The 14,127-nt window shown below is 48.7% G+C and overlaps 1 protein-coding gene across 1 annotated transcript; it reads right to left on the minus strand.

Annotated features, from left to right (window-relative positions):
* Positions 1-6,044: 6,044 nt before the first annotated feature.
* Positions 6,045-13,727, minus strand: KLHL35 (kelch like family member 35). Its single transcript, XM_031460369.2, has 6 exons — positions 12,697-13,727; positions 11,391-11,575; positions 9,754-9,872; positions 8,911-9,099; positions 7,405-7,593; positions 6,045-6,483 (listed from the first exon to the last, which is right to left on the minus strand). Exons 1-6 carry the CDS (start codon positions 13,572-13,574, stop codon positions 6,295-6,297), a joined length of 1,749 nt encoding a protein of 582 aa, XP_031316229.1. The 5' UTR covers positions 13,575-13,727; the 3' UTR covers positions 6,045-6,294.
* Positions 13,728-14,127: the final 400 nt, after the last annotated feature.

Below are 14,127 nucleotides of genomic sequence, written 5' to 3' on the forward strand. Positions count from 1 at the left end.
GATGAGCATTCCATAATCACAGCCCATCCAAAAATGCAAACTACCTTAGCGGATGTCATCACCACTACTCCCAGACTCGGAATGATTTTTTCAGCCATCCTTTTCTTTGCCTCATTTCCTTTAAGGTTCAGGTTCCCAGGTGTGAGCATCTGACAGCTGTTCTTGTGGCCAGATTCATGCAGTGATCCCCTCCCCCTTAGTAGGCAAGGTATTGATGCTGGGCAGTCAAAACCATGTTGTAAAATGGCCCTTGGGACCTGCTGTTGGAAACTGGCTGTTGGCAACATGGAAGCAAATGCCAAAGCCTTGCATGGGCTTTTCACCAAGAGGTTACCATCAGGTTCTGAAAATGTAGGTTCTGGTCATTAGGATTTCTGGCAGCTGTTTGGGGGGTCTCAAACAAAAGTCGGGTACTGATTGAACTGCTTACTTATCAGACAAGGAAAGAATATGTGCTGGAACGTGAGAGTGTGGGAATAGGCCCAGAGGGCAAGCAAGGGTTGGAGACCAAGCAACTGCACCATCTAGAGAACCAGGAAAAGCACAGGAACTGGTGGGGTCAGGACAATGGTTAATTTTAGAGGGGATGACTTCTGCCTCCAGACAGAATCTGGTTTTGCAGGCTACTCAGTTGCAAAGGCTGTTGTAACCCACAGCCGAGTGTAGGCTGTATGTAGATCTTTGTATCCTATATGCCCTCGCATCTACCCACCCCAGGGCAGCTAATCCTTTCCACTAGAAGCTGGGAAATGAGGCAAAAGCTATGAGGGTGTCAGAGCATAGTGAGGGTGGTGGATACCTTTCTCTGCAGAGCGCTTTACAAAGGAAACTCAGGGTTGTGGGGAGAATCTTGGCTTTGCAATTGGAGACGTGGGTTTAAATGCTGGCACCAGCACTGATTTACTGAGAGGATGACTGGATCTTTCTGATTCTCAACTATCTCACAGGGCTGTTGTGGGAGTTAAAGGAGTTGTAAATATGAATGTTTCTTCAGTATTTATCGTTTAGTAATCTGGAGACAGTTCTAAGCCTAGGTCTTCAGGTAAGACTGAATTCAAAACCCAGATTCACAACTTGTAGCAGTATGAGCATGGGCACATCAGTTAGATATCTGTGCCTCTGTTCCGCTGTGTGCCACTGTGTGTTCTTGGCAGTGCCTGGCCCATAACAAAGTGCTCAGTGAATGCTGGCTGTTACTACTACCTGCTTAGCATATGCTCATGGAAACCTTTAATAGCTAACTTCATGGTAATAGATTCTCCCCATCCTAACTGTAAGGGCCCTGGCCACAGGGGACATGCTTTCTGGTTCTCCAGGGAGGTGGGCATAGCAGGGCATTTCACTAATCCCATGTTAATGGTGAGTGCCCTTTTTCTGTGCCATGTTTCATCTTGTGATTGTTTTTGAGCTCCAGTGATTGTATGTCAGTAAGGCCTACCAACATCAGACCAGGAAAACATTGACAGTCAACATTTTCTCGAGAGAGTTTTTCTTACTATTTTCTCAGAGACATGAGATTATCAGATGGCTACTAAACAAGCCATTTCCCTGTTACTAAAGCTACATTTGTAACTTGATAAGCAGCATGACCGTGGTGATATAATTGTTACATGCCCTGAGGCTGCTTTGAACATCTTATTTAATCTTCCCAAAATCCCTGTAATGGGCAGATTCTCTTACTAACTTCATTTTACAGCAGTTTTAATTAACCCTTGCAATACATCTTAGGGGAATGTGTGATTTCTCTTAGGCTTTGGAAAATACAGTTAACCTTTGAACAATCAGGGTGGTAGGGGTGCAGACCCTAACATAGTCAACCCTCTGTGTACATGATTCCTCCATATCCACCTTTCAGCATCTGGATTCAACTAACCCCAGATAGTATAGTCCTGTAGTTTTAAAAAATTTGTGTTTAAGTGGACTGGATAGTTCACACCCATATTCAAGGGTCAGCTGTATTTTGACTATCTTGAGCTCACCATAACAACAGAAAAGATGGAGACCTGCAGCTCTGACATTCAAATGAAACCATGCCTCTGCTGCTCAGTCCTGTATTGTACCAACAGCTCAGTCACCCAGGTGCAGCTGTTCCTTTGTCCTCTTGAGTGGTGAGGGTGGCTGTGGTGGATTCATCCTATCCTCACCTGGCAGTCCTTTGGTTGGTGAGCCAGAGGAGCTGGACCCATTAAAATCCAAAATTGCCTAGAGGGTGGGTAGGGCTCCTGTAACCTTTAAAAATATGTTTGCTTTTCAGAGGGAGGGGAAGAGAGAGAGCATAGGCACTGCAGTAGGGTCACTTTCTTATCAGGGAGGGGACCAGAGGAGATGGGTCTTTTGCTCACTGGTTTTACCCTCAATATACCAGGAAAAATAGTTATGAATATTTACAGTCTGGGCCCAGAGACATGTTCCTTTTATGTTTTAAGTCACTTTACAAATAATTTACAGAAGTAAGAGTAAAGGCATAGTGGAAAAGATTTATTACAAGTTTTAATAAGTACTCAGAAATATTAAAAATATAACAAGTATTAACAGCATAACAATATACTAAAAACATTGGATTGTAACCTTCATATGGGTGAATTGTGTAATGCGTGAATTGTGTCTCATTAAAGCTGTCGTGTATATGTATAAACTACACATATATGAATTAAAACAACAAACACCTTCACATTTTACTTGTCTTGAAGGCATGTATACTCTAAATAAGCCTTGTCACTTGATGCAAAGAAATGCTCATTAACTGCCATGAAGTGAAGGTATTCATCTTGTAACTTGATTCTAGATATCAAATACATCTAATGAGCTCTAGCTTCTGGGGCCTTTTTGGTTTTGTTTTACACTTGGATTGTCAACATGCAGTGCTTTTAAGATTTTTGGTTGCTCGTAATTTTTTTTGAAGAGTGGACAACCATTTACTTAATAATTTTGAAACATTTTCACTTTTAGATTTATAAGGGTCAATTCAAATGACCAATGCAATGAATTTTTAAAATTTCTACTGCATCTATTTCCCTCCATTTATCTTTGTATACAGCTGCCTTCAGCATGTCTCTACTTCTGAACTGTAACAAACTGCCAAGTAAATTTGGGGGCATAGGCATCATGAAATATTATTGTCACACCACCTTTGAGCAAAACAGGATAGTCCAGGTTTTTGTCATAAAGAATTGGGTGATGAAATCTTTCCTCTTGAACAACTTAACTGAATAAAGTAGTCCCCTCTTATTCACAGGGGATATGTTCTAAGACCTTGGGATGCTTGAAACTGCAGATAGTACGGAACCCTATATGTTTTCCTATACTAATGAATGGGTAGTGTATACGGCATGGATATATTTTAAATTTATGAAAGAATCCATCAAATCCATACAGTAATTGCAAAATAAAATGTTTTGCTCTGTTTTTTAAAAAAATAAGCAAATTTCTCATTGTTCTTTAGAAGCCCACTAAGAAAGAACAATCATAAATTACCAATCCTTACAAATAGAACTACTCAAAAAAGAAACTGAAAAATTAAATTTGGGTCCAAAGGCTTCTGATGGCATACCAAGAGTTAAGTCTGTTCTCATCTGGGGAAAGGATGGCAAAACCATGTGTGGCTAAGGGGTCATGGACTTGTGGTCTGGCTTCCTGCTGAACTGAATGTAACAGTTCACATTCAGCAGGCAGCCCAGAGGCCCAGAGAGCAATGGGCTAGGAGCCAGGGAGACCCTCTTTATATAGTCTCAGTCTAATCAGTAGTCCTAGGAAGTTAGGACATATGGGTGTCAACTTTTGCTTGTGTTCCTATGAGCCTCACTCACCAGGAGCATGCACCATGTCTTCCCTTATCAAGTCGGAAGCCCAGAAGGTCAGGGATAATACCGTATCAGGCTGGAATTTCCCATGGTGGAAATGATGTGTCTTCTACTTTTTCAACAACTCCAGTGCTGCACTCCAATCATTTTCTCAGATTAGCAGAGGCTGCATGGAGAGAACAGGCTTTGGAGATAGCTGGACCTGAGCTGGAATCCTGGCTCTGTCACCACTCGACCTGCACCATGACCTTAGTAAGCAAGTCACTTCATAAATCTGAATCTGTTCCCTCATTTGTAAGGGGCTGGAGGGTGGAGGCAATAGTGCCTACCTCACAAGCATTATGCGATGGAAATAAAGGAAACTTTGATTTCATGTGTTCAGTGGGAGGTCTTACGGTCACTGGAGGACACAGAGATGAAGCTGATACCTTCCCTGCCTCAAGAGGCATCCTATGGGTGTGTCAGGAGAGACCAGAGATGTCACATAAAGGCCTGACCATATGTCAGGTGATAGAAGGGCTGATAAGGAAGGGGCACAAGGAGGAAGTGGTCAGCTGTGGGGTGGAGTGTGTCAGGTCTGCCAGGTAGGGCAGGAAAGAGCCATCAGGACTTGCATGAGAGAGCACTAGGGGCACAAATGGCCATCATGTGGGAAAGCTAGGCAATCTGCCTGGCTACACAGAAGTGCTCATCCTAGGTAAGGCACCCATGTCCCAGAGAAGAGCTTGCCCTGGATTTGCCCCTACCTTCCTCTCTTGTCTTCTGCCTGGGTAGGCAAGTGATAATGGCGCCTTTGCTTTGTCCTGAGTGTTATCTGTGGGGTGGGAGCAGGCAGGCTCTGAGGCTGGGCTTTTACCTCACTCCCCTCCCACTCTGCCATTATCAGCTGTGTCCAGATGGTCACAGGCTCCCTAATCTGGGATAATCCCAGCTGGGACCCAGGCCTTTGTGCTGGGCTGTGCTGGGCCAGCCCCAGCTGGAGAGATCCCGCAGACAGGGCCTTGGGGCTTTGGAAGATAGAGGGGGGCACGGAGCTGGCCCTATGCTGGAGGGGATGGAGGAGCACATGACAGCTCTTCAAAAAGCAATCTGAGTGTAAATAAGGAGAGCCCCAGATGGGGCCTGACCATCTCCTCCAGGCCTCAGAAATACAGGCACAGCACCTGAACCACTGGGCCTTGCCTCACAGAATCTGTGGCATCCTTTGTTCCTTTTTATTTCCTCCACTGAGCTCACTCCTCCTGACCCAGCAATTTTCTGTTGTTGCCCTAGAGCCCCGGCTAAACCTGGTGCTTACAATGGCATCAGGTGCTTGTGCCCCCTGTTAATGTTGAGACGTGTCCAGGGCTGATTGGAGTCTTAGGGGCCTGTGATTCTGGAGCGTACCACCCTGTCTCTCGAGTTTGCTGTGAGCCTTGACCTCAAGGCTGCTCAGTTGTACACCTGTCTTTGTTCTGTTTTGCTTCAACTTCTTTTATGAGTTGGGGAACCCCACCTTGGCCCAGGCTTCTAGCAGTGAGCCTGGTTTGGAATCCTGTTTTTAAGGCTTTTATCCCAGAGTCTGAATCCAAGAGCTTGAGCTACTGCCTGCCTTATGGTTTTACAGTTCTGTTTCTGGTTCTCATACGTGTTTGCTTATAAGCTTGTGCCTCTTTTTAGTTGTCTAGATTTTAATTTTATCTATCATTTCTACGTGTTTGAATTGGTGAAGGTGGTTTAGAAAGGGAGAACCATCCGGTCCATAAGTGCCTCATAGATTCTGAAGTTTCATGAAATAAGTCATAGATTCTGCCTCTTATTAAGTATATGGCCTTGGGTGAGTCTCCTCATCTTTTTAAGCCAGTTCCTTCTCTGTTAAAATGCAGATATTAGTAGCTAGCTCACTAAAAGTTAAAAAAGCAAACTGCTGATAACCTGAAATTTAAGAATAGTGGCTGCTGGGGGCTGGCGGTGGTGGTTGGGGTTTGGGGTATGGCTAAGTGGTAGAGTGCATTCTTTGCATGCACGGAGTCCTGGGTTTAATCCCTAGTACCTATGTTAACAAAAACAAACAAAAGAAAATAGTGACTGTTCTTGGGAAGAATGGGGTAAGAAATGGGTTTGGGGCCTACAAAGGCATTTGTAGTGATCTATTTATTAAGTTAGGTGGTGGGAACACACTTATTTTATTATAATTTTTAAACTGTACAAAATATTTTTTCTTACATATGAAATATTTCATAATTTTTAAAAATGTCCACACTGCTATTATGAAGGTAAATGAGGTAACCATATATGAAGGTGCTTTGTAAAGAGTCAAAACAAGGAGCAGGTATTGGGTATCACTTCTCTTAGCTAAGGAGGCTCAAGCTGGAACACAGACCCAACCTTTGAAGGTTTTTATTTCTACGAGAAAAAGGGCAGTAAGTTAAGAGGCTCTTTACATGGAGGTGCCATGAGGGGAGCAGTGGTGAGCCTGAATTCTCCCCTCCCCACCTCCTGGCTCAGGTATGAGTCACCTGCCCAGGCTCTGGATGATGGTGACGCAGCCATGGGAGCTGATGCAGCGCTGCAGAGGTGGCTGGGCCTCTACCTGCCCACTGCTGGGGTCAAAGGTGAAGACCTTGTCGGTGCTTTCCCCGTGATCATCCCGCCCACCAAGGATGTGGACTTTCCCGTCACACACAGTCACGCCGCAGCTCTCCTGGGTGGACAAACAGACAATTAGCTACAATGTCCAGCCTGTCCCTAGATAGCCAGGTCAGACAAGAAAGCTTTGACCCACAAAATAAAAGCAGGCCGTCTGGATGGCAGGCAGGAATTGCATGGACCTGACTTCAGGCTCTAGCTTGACCCTTACTAAATGAATAGGCTTAGACAAGTCACTTCACTTTTCTGGGCCTCAGTTTCCTCATCTGCAAAGTGAGAAGAGTAATAGTAGCTTCTTCATAAAGTTCCCTTAACAGTTAATGAGCTTAAGCTTGGAAAGCATTTTACACAGTGCCTGGAATATAGTAAGCATTCCATTAAGAATTACCACCCCACCAACTTAGGATCTCAGACTCAGAAAAGCCAGAAATCTCAGGCTCTTAGTATCACAGGAGGTCAGAGCTGGCAGGGACCACCAATCCATCCACACCACTATAGAGTCTTTGGAGTTTTGGAAAGGGAACAGAACAGTGTGGGGAGACAAGGAATGCAAGGGCCAAGCTTCCAGGGCCTAGACTTCCCTTCTTTCATATCACTGGGACAAGGCAACTTAGCAAGTCCCTTTTCCATTCTCCCTCCTCCCCCCACAGTAGGCTACCAGCTAGTGGCCTTCAGAGCAGGAGAGACTGCAGGGTCATTGAGACCAAGCCCCACATCCAAGGCTACAGCACTTGGAACTGGGGTTCGAGGTTCTGCCTTTCATGGCCTAACTGGTGGCCTCAACCTCTCTAAGGCTACTCTCCTTATCTTCAAAGTGCAAGGCTGATTATCATTGTAAGGACAAAGCTAGAGAACTATGTAAAACCACCTAGCATGGAGTCAGACACAAGACTCACTACCTCTGGGATCCAGATCCTTAGAAGTGGGTCTTCACTCTCCTAAATGGAACCAGTGTCAGGGCTGTGCCTCCACTTACCACAGGGCTGGGGAGGACAGCTGCCTCCCCCCAGACATCTGTGCCAGGGTCGTAGGTGAAGATTTTGCGCATGAGGCCCCCGACCACATAGATGCTGTCATTCAGGGAGACAGCCTCGAGGCATCGCTGTGAGAAGGGTGCTGGTGACCGCAGGCTCCACCGGTCCTCCTTGGGGTCAAAGCACTGCACCTGAGGGGCAGGAGGAGCGGTAGTGAAGACTTAACCCCCAACTGCCCTGTTGCCCACACCGTTCATCTCTCTCTGTCGGGGGGACTTACTCAGCACATTTACCTATGTCTGCCAGGCCTGAGCTAGCGTCCCTACCCTCAGATGTGCTCATCCTGGTTCCATGTTCTACCCCCAGCTCCTGGACTCCCATTGTCAAAAGCCTCTTCATCTTTCAAGGTCCAGGAAGAGGTCTGCATCCCAGGAGTCTGCATTAGTCTGTATTAGTGCTATAGGTAGTTCTCAGAGCAGGTGCCCCATAGAGATGCATTCTTGGCTGCTTATACTATCAACCCTCTTCCCCTTTCATGTGGTCTGAGGTCATGAAAAGATTCCAGCTGGGGTGTCTTGCAGCCTCCATTCCTACCATTGTCCAGAGGCCTCCCAGGCCCATGGGTGTTTACGACACCTTCCACAGTTTCTAAGGGCTCATACCTGTACATGCCTGCTCACTTTACTCCCTGTTTCCTCAATTATTGCCTTGGAAACCCCCAGAATGGCTTGTTTACATCAGTGCTGCACAAGATGGTACCAAAGGGCATTCCCCTAGCCAGCCCAGGAAGGTGTGCTGGGAGTGGAGTCGGAATAAGGAGGTGAGGGATCCTACTTTGGGAAAGAGTCAGATCCCAGGACCACAGGCTTGTGAGGCCATCAGGGCAGGGAGGGAGCTGCCACAATGAAGGTCAATTTTTATTCAAAAAAATCCTAGATGTCCAATATCAGAAAGTTTGGTAGACTATGATTCATCCACCCAGTGGATTATTACACAGACACTGAAATGATGGCTGTGAAGAGTTTCTAAGCATGTGGAAAGTACTTGGAAGAAAAAGCGGAATGCAAAATTCTACTAACAGTAGGAACACAAAACTAAAAAGCTAAAGCCGATTCAGAGGAAGCTTAGAAGGCAATGCACAAAAATATATTAATAGCAATAGTTATCCTTAGGTGGTGAGATTATGAATGTTTTTTTCCTATTTCTGTTTTCTAGATTTTCAATCATGAGTGTATTTTTTTTAATGGAAGAAAAGCATTTAAACTAATCCCACCCTTGCCCTCACTTAATTTTTAAAATCTACAAAACCCATATGGAACCAACCCAAACGTTTGGGTCCAGACCTACTGTTTGACCTTGGGGTCGCTTCTCTGAATTCATTTCCTTGCCTGAAACATTGGGGGTAACTCCTCAGGGCTGTCGATGAGATTAAGTGAGAAAACAGGACATGAAAGCCCCAACTCTGTGCCTGGCAGACAGCAGACTTCCACTGCCCTCTCCCCACCCACCTTATTGGTGCTGACGCCGTCCTGCTTGGCGCCCCCGATCACGTAGAGCCGGCCCACGCAGGGCGCCACGGCGGCGGAGCTCACCCCCTCTGGGAGTGGTGCGACTGCCGCCCAGGTGTTGGAAAAGGGGTCATAGCGTTCCACGCTGCGCAGGCGCCGCAGGCCGTCGAAGCCGCCCACTGCGAACAGCTGCGGATGAAGAGGGTCAGGAAGGTCGCAAGAGTTAACGAAGCCTGCATCTCCCGCCCACAGCGTTAAGGGCCAGACCCACCTGTGGGCTCATCCCAGCTCCTGGCTCCTCCACCCCTCCCTCCGCCTCCGGTTCTACCCTACCCCCCACCCCGCCACAGCCTCCCCTTTACTGAACCTTCCTTAGCAGATTTCATCTACCGACTGGGGATAATGACATTGGTTTGTAGGATGGGTACTGAATGAGGATTAGATCTGTAAAGTACTTGGCACCAAGTTGTTGCTTAATACAAATAGGTAGTAATTTCTTAGGGGTTTACCACCTTAGAAATGATTCTAAGAAGCACTTTCGGAATTCAGGATGTAGCTTACAAAGATAATTGGCAGATATTTTTTTTCTTTCATTTTGGTCTTAAGTGGCAAAGTCAAGATTCAGACGTAGGCTGTTTGGCCCCATGTTGCACATCCTTGTTGCTATATTAGGTTGTACTATTACAGTAATTGTTATTATTAACATTATGCAACTTTGGGCAATTCCTTTTCCTTTGGGGGGTTTCACATCCCTTCTTAGAAAGAGAATTGTAGACGGCCTTTCCCCAGGAATCTATAAATCTCTACCTTGGGCTCAGGGCAGCAGCTGCTGGGTGTCCCTACCTGCCCCTGCATGACCGCCATCTTGTGCCTCCACCTGCCCTTGTGCAGTGAGGCCACCTTGATCCAGGTATGCAGATGCGAGCTAAACATCCACACATCACGGCTGTTGATGTGACCTCCTAGAGTGAGAGAAGCAGCTTTTGATCCCAGGTCCTCTTGCTATCCCCAGCACTTCTAAGGAGCTAGAGACAAGGGTCCCCAGATCCAAAAGGTTTAAAGGTAGACAACAGGGAAGACTTCCCCCTGGGCTTATGTGAGACTCTGGGTCTCTGACCCAGACAGTGTGCTTTGAATGAGCAGTGGGAATGTCTGAATTAGAACAACAGGCAGAAAGTCTTGAAGGGAGAGGCCTGAGAGATTCTGAGAGAAGGCCTGAGAGATTCTGAGAGAAGCTGATCTTCACTGGGTGCCTTGTGGTGGTGTATTAGGCTCTGTGCTCAGGGAAGCAAAGAGAGGGGGCACTTACCACTCTACAGAAGGTAGTGGCCTCTCACTGCCAGAGCAATGACCAGAATTTCCAGTCCCCCACACTCAGCATTGGTATGCCCCAAGTGATTGGCTGAGGTGGTATTGCAGAGCCAGTTGGGCCAGGCACTGGGAGTGCAGGTTGTGGGCTCTCCCAGTGTCTGGTCATCCTGGGGTTCCTGACCAGTGACTCACCTCTCAGGAGCAACCTTCCCAGGGACAACCCTAGCTGCACCCCTCAGCCTGGGCCTGATCTTATCTGCTTGTTTTGTAACCCTTGCTGTGTATTTCCAGTGTATCAGGCAGAGGCCCCACATGTTGCTCAGTGGCCATCAGTGGTCTTGAATAAGTTATCCAGTAATAAAGTATGGCCTGGTTGGTTGCTGAGGCCTTCCTGGCTCATTCTCCTTAACCTTCCCAGGTACCCACAGCTCCCTACTACATCACGTGCAGTCTACTTAGGCCTGGATTCAAAGCCTCCCTGATGTGACTCCAGACTCCCTTTTCTGCCCTGTCTACAATTGTGTCCCTGCCTCTCCCAGAGACATTCACCTGCACTTTGGAGACCTGAGTAAGCAGGGTTCCTGCCTGCTTTCATGTCTTTGCCTATGCTGTTCCCTCCAATTTTCAAGGTCTAGCTGAAAAATCATCCCTTCCATGAACTTGGACCAGATTCCTTGATTGGGAATCCAGATCACATAGGGACTCAGAGCTCTGATCCCATTCTGCTTGGTGGTAAAGTGAAGTCTATGTCTCCCCTACTCCAGGGGAGCAGGCACTGTGTTTTATTCTCTGAGTCTTTAGGACCCAGATCTCAGATGTCAGACTAATATTTGCCATTTTCAAGACAACAGGGAAATTCTTAGTCTCCCTATAAAATTTGGTTGTCCTGGGAATTAAATAATCTAAGCTGTTTAGCATAATGCACAGCACATGGTAGACTAGATGAAGAGAAGTGATTAATATAACCTGAATTGAAGTAAGCATTGCTGAATAAAGGGTGGAGTCACACCAGTGATTGGCTCTGCAGTACCACTTCAGCCAATAACTGTAGGTTATCTGGAAAGATCCCGCCCCCCCCGCCATCCCAGTTGGAGGGAAGAACAAAGAGGGCAGTGTGCGGGAGATGGTGAGCCAATCCTGTGGGACGCTGGCTGCGGCTCCGCCCTCACCAGAGACATAGACATCATTGCGGAGAGTACAGGTTGCGAACTCTGAGCGCGTGTATCCCGGCAAGCTGGGCAGCGGGGTCCAGCGCTGGCTTTCTGGATGGTAGATGTCAGCGAAGGGAAGCTTCAGGAGCCCTTTGCGGTCGCAACCGCCAATGACCACGATCACTTCAGCTAGGTCCATGAATCTGGTGTGGGGACAAGCCCAGTGCTGGTTGACCCGCACCCAGGTTTCAGCCCTCTTACCCTCTTGTTGACCGCACTGCCTTCCCATGCCCTTCTGCTCCCCACCCTTCCCATGCTGGACTCTGCCACTTCCAACCTTCTCTCTAGTAATTGATAGGAAGAGCGTCACTACTCCTTACCCTATTCTACTGACCTCAGAGTTACAGGAAAGGAACTTTACAGAGCCCATACCCTTACCTAGAAAAATCACCTCGTTTAATCCTTATGACAGTTCTGTTAGGGAGGGATTATTACTCCTTTTACAGAGGAGGAAACAGGCTCACAGACTTTGGCTTGCCAAAAGTCATGTAGCCAAAAATGACAGAGCTGGAATTCAAGCCCAGGTTGGTCTGCCACTAACCCATTCTCTTCACCCTTGTCTGACCTCCATCATGGACTGCTAATTCTGCTGCATCCCTCCTCTGGTAACCATCTCCTAAACCCATCCCCTAATCATGAAATACACTGAGCCAGGCTATACACCTTTTCAGCAAACATTCCCCCTCCCACTGACCCCTCAGGCTTCTGACTTCACCAGAATTTCCAGACCCTTTAGCCAATGGTTTACTGCCTAATCCTTTAACAAATATTGAACATCTTCTTGCACTAACTAGGCCCTGAGTTAAGTGTTGAAGATACAGTAATGAGTAAGACAGAACCCGTCTCTTATTCCCCTGAGGGTGACAGACCATCTTGACCACTCCACTCAAAATCTAACAGTCTGCATTCCAGGGGTGGGAGTAGGCCTTTTTCATTTTTTCCCCACGCCCTGCCTATTTGTACCCTTTACTAGATTGCGCTCCTAGAGGGTAAGGGGTGTTTTCAGATCACTCCTGAGTGTGGGGCACGAGACAGAATATGCGCGAGGTGTGAGGTCCCTGCATTTCTTCATTGAATTGTGAACTCTTAAGGGCAGAATGCCCAGCACCAAGCCTATGAAATGTCTGTTGAATGTATGACTGGATCTCTTTCAAGAGGCACTGTCAAGTGCTTGGGTTAAAGGATGGTGGAGGAGTGAGTGAGAAGTGAGTTGAAGAACACAGGAATAAGGGAAGGCATGAGGCAAGGGGGCAGGTAGCTGTACCTCCGCGGCCGGGCCCTCAGCACGCCGGCCTCGCGGCCCAGAATGAAGCAGGCTCGGGCTTCGAGCAGCAGCGGGCGGCACTCGCCACAGGCCTGCAGCAGCTCGTCAGCCTCCACTTTCTCCAGGAAGTAGGCAGGCGCCAGCAGGGGCAAGCGCACGTGCTCCAGCAGGCGCCGCAGCTGTCCACGGCGGGCAGGCGTGTCGTGGCGCACCCAGCGCATGGCCGCCTCGAACACAGCCTCCTCGCGCACCACGCCCAGCGCCGGGTCAGCCAGCAACGCCGCCACCTCGTCGGGCGCCAGCTCCAGGAAGTCGGCGTGGCACGCCACCTCGGCGAAGGCCTGGCGCAGCACGCGGCCACAGCGCTCCGCCAGCGAGGAGAGTGAGAAGGCAGCGGCTACGCGGCGCAGCGCCAGGCTGTTGGCGGCGCGCAGTCGGCCCTCGAGAAAGCGCGTGCAGGCTTCGCGCAGGCCCGCCACACCCAGCCGCTCGGCCAGCGCCAACACTGCGGCCGCCTCCTCCTCGGTGCGCAGCCGCACGCCCGCGCCATACACGTAGTCGAGCACCACGGCCAGCGCTGCCGCTGCCCCTGCCCCTGCCGGACCCATGCCTAACACCTCTGGCACCACGGGCACCACGGACAGTTCCCCCTCCGGCCGCCCGTTCGCAAACAGGCTGTGGAAGTAGGCGCTGCCCGCGCTAAGCGCGGCGCGGTGACATGGGAAGTCGCGGCCACCGGTGCGCAGCACCACGTCGGTGAGGGTGCTGCTCCGCCGGTATGCATTGAGGGTCTGCAGGACGCGTTGCGCGTGGCAGGACCCCGCGCATGGCGCCTCGGAGCCCCGCTCCGACTCCTCTGGCACTGGGCCCTCGAGCATCCTGCCGGGCAGAGAACACAGACAGCGTCGGCAAATCCACCTGGCTGGGGCCGGGTTGGACGGCAGGAGGGCCCTTATCCATTCATTCCCTTGGATGGTTCACTAGTTTATTCAGAAAGGTGAGCAGGAACTGAACGCGTGTGCTTTCATTCACACAATCGCTCTTCCTTACATCAACCCTTCCATATTCTTAATGGCCTCGGTGAGCTAGTCCCTGCCTACCCAAAGGACTAGACCCTATCTTAGCTGTGCCACCTTCTCCCCCACTGACCTACTCCAGCCGTTTTGCTCTTTTTGTTCTTCAAACTCCCTAAGCTTTTTCCTATCAGTATTGGCAGGAGGCAGATGGCATACTCTCAAATGGGGTAATTTGAGAAGAGTCTAATATTAAAGGAAGGATTTACAAAGGCATCGACGGTGTTTTGGGACTCCCACAAGGACTAGAGCAGTGCCACGTGGCTACCAACAGCAGGGAGCCTTTACCTATCCAGGGTCTGAAGGCAGAGGCCTGGGAGGTTATTGAAACTTGCACAAAATATCTGTATAAGGAGGG

The sequence above is a fragment of the Camelus dromedarius genome, chromosome 12 (genome assembly GCF_036321535.1).
Source record: "Camelus dromedarius isolate mCamDro1 chromosome 12, mCamDro1.pat, whole genome shotgun sequence".
Classification (NCBI taxonomy): domain Eukaryota; kingdom Metazoa; phylum Chordata; class Mammalia; order Artiodactyla; family Camelidae; genus Camelus; species Camelus dromedarius.

Coding starts and splice junctions, on each gene's coding strand:
- KLHL35 (XM_031460369.2), bottom strand. CDS start 13,574: ATGCTCGAGGGCCCAGTGCCAGAGGAGTCGGAGCGGGGCTCCGAGGCG. Junction 11,576..12,696: donor CTGAGGGCCCGGCCGCGGAG/GTACAGCTACCT, acceptor TCCCCACACCAG/ATTCATGGACCTAGCTGAAG. Junction 9,100..9,753: donor TGGCGGTCATGCAGGGGCAG/GTAGGGACACCC, acceptor CTTCATCCGCAG/CTGTTCGCAGTGGGCGGCTT.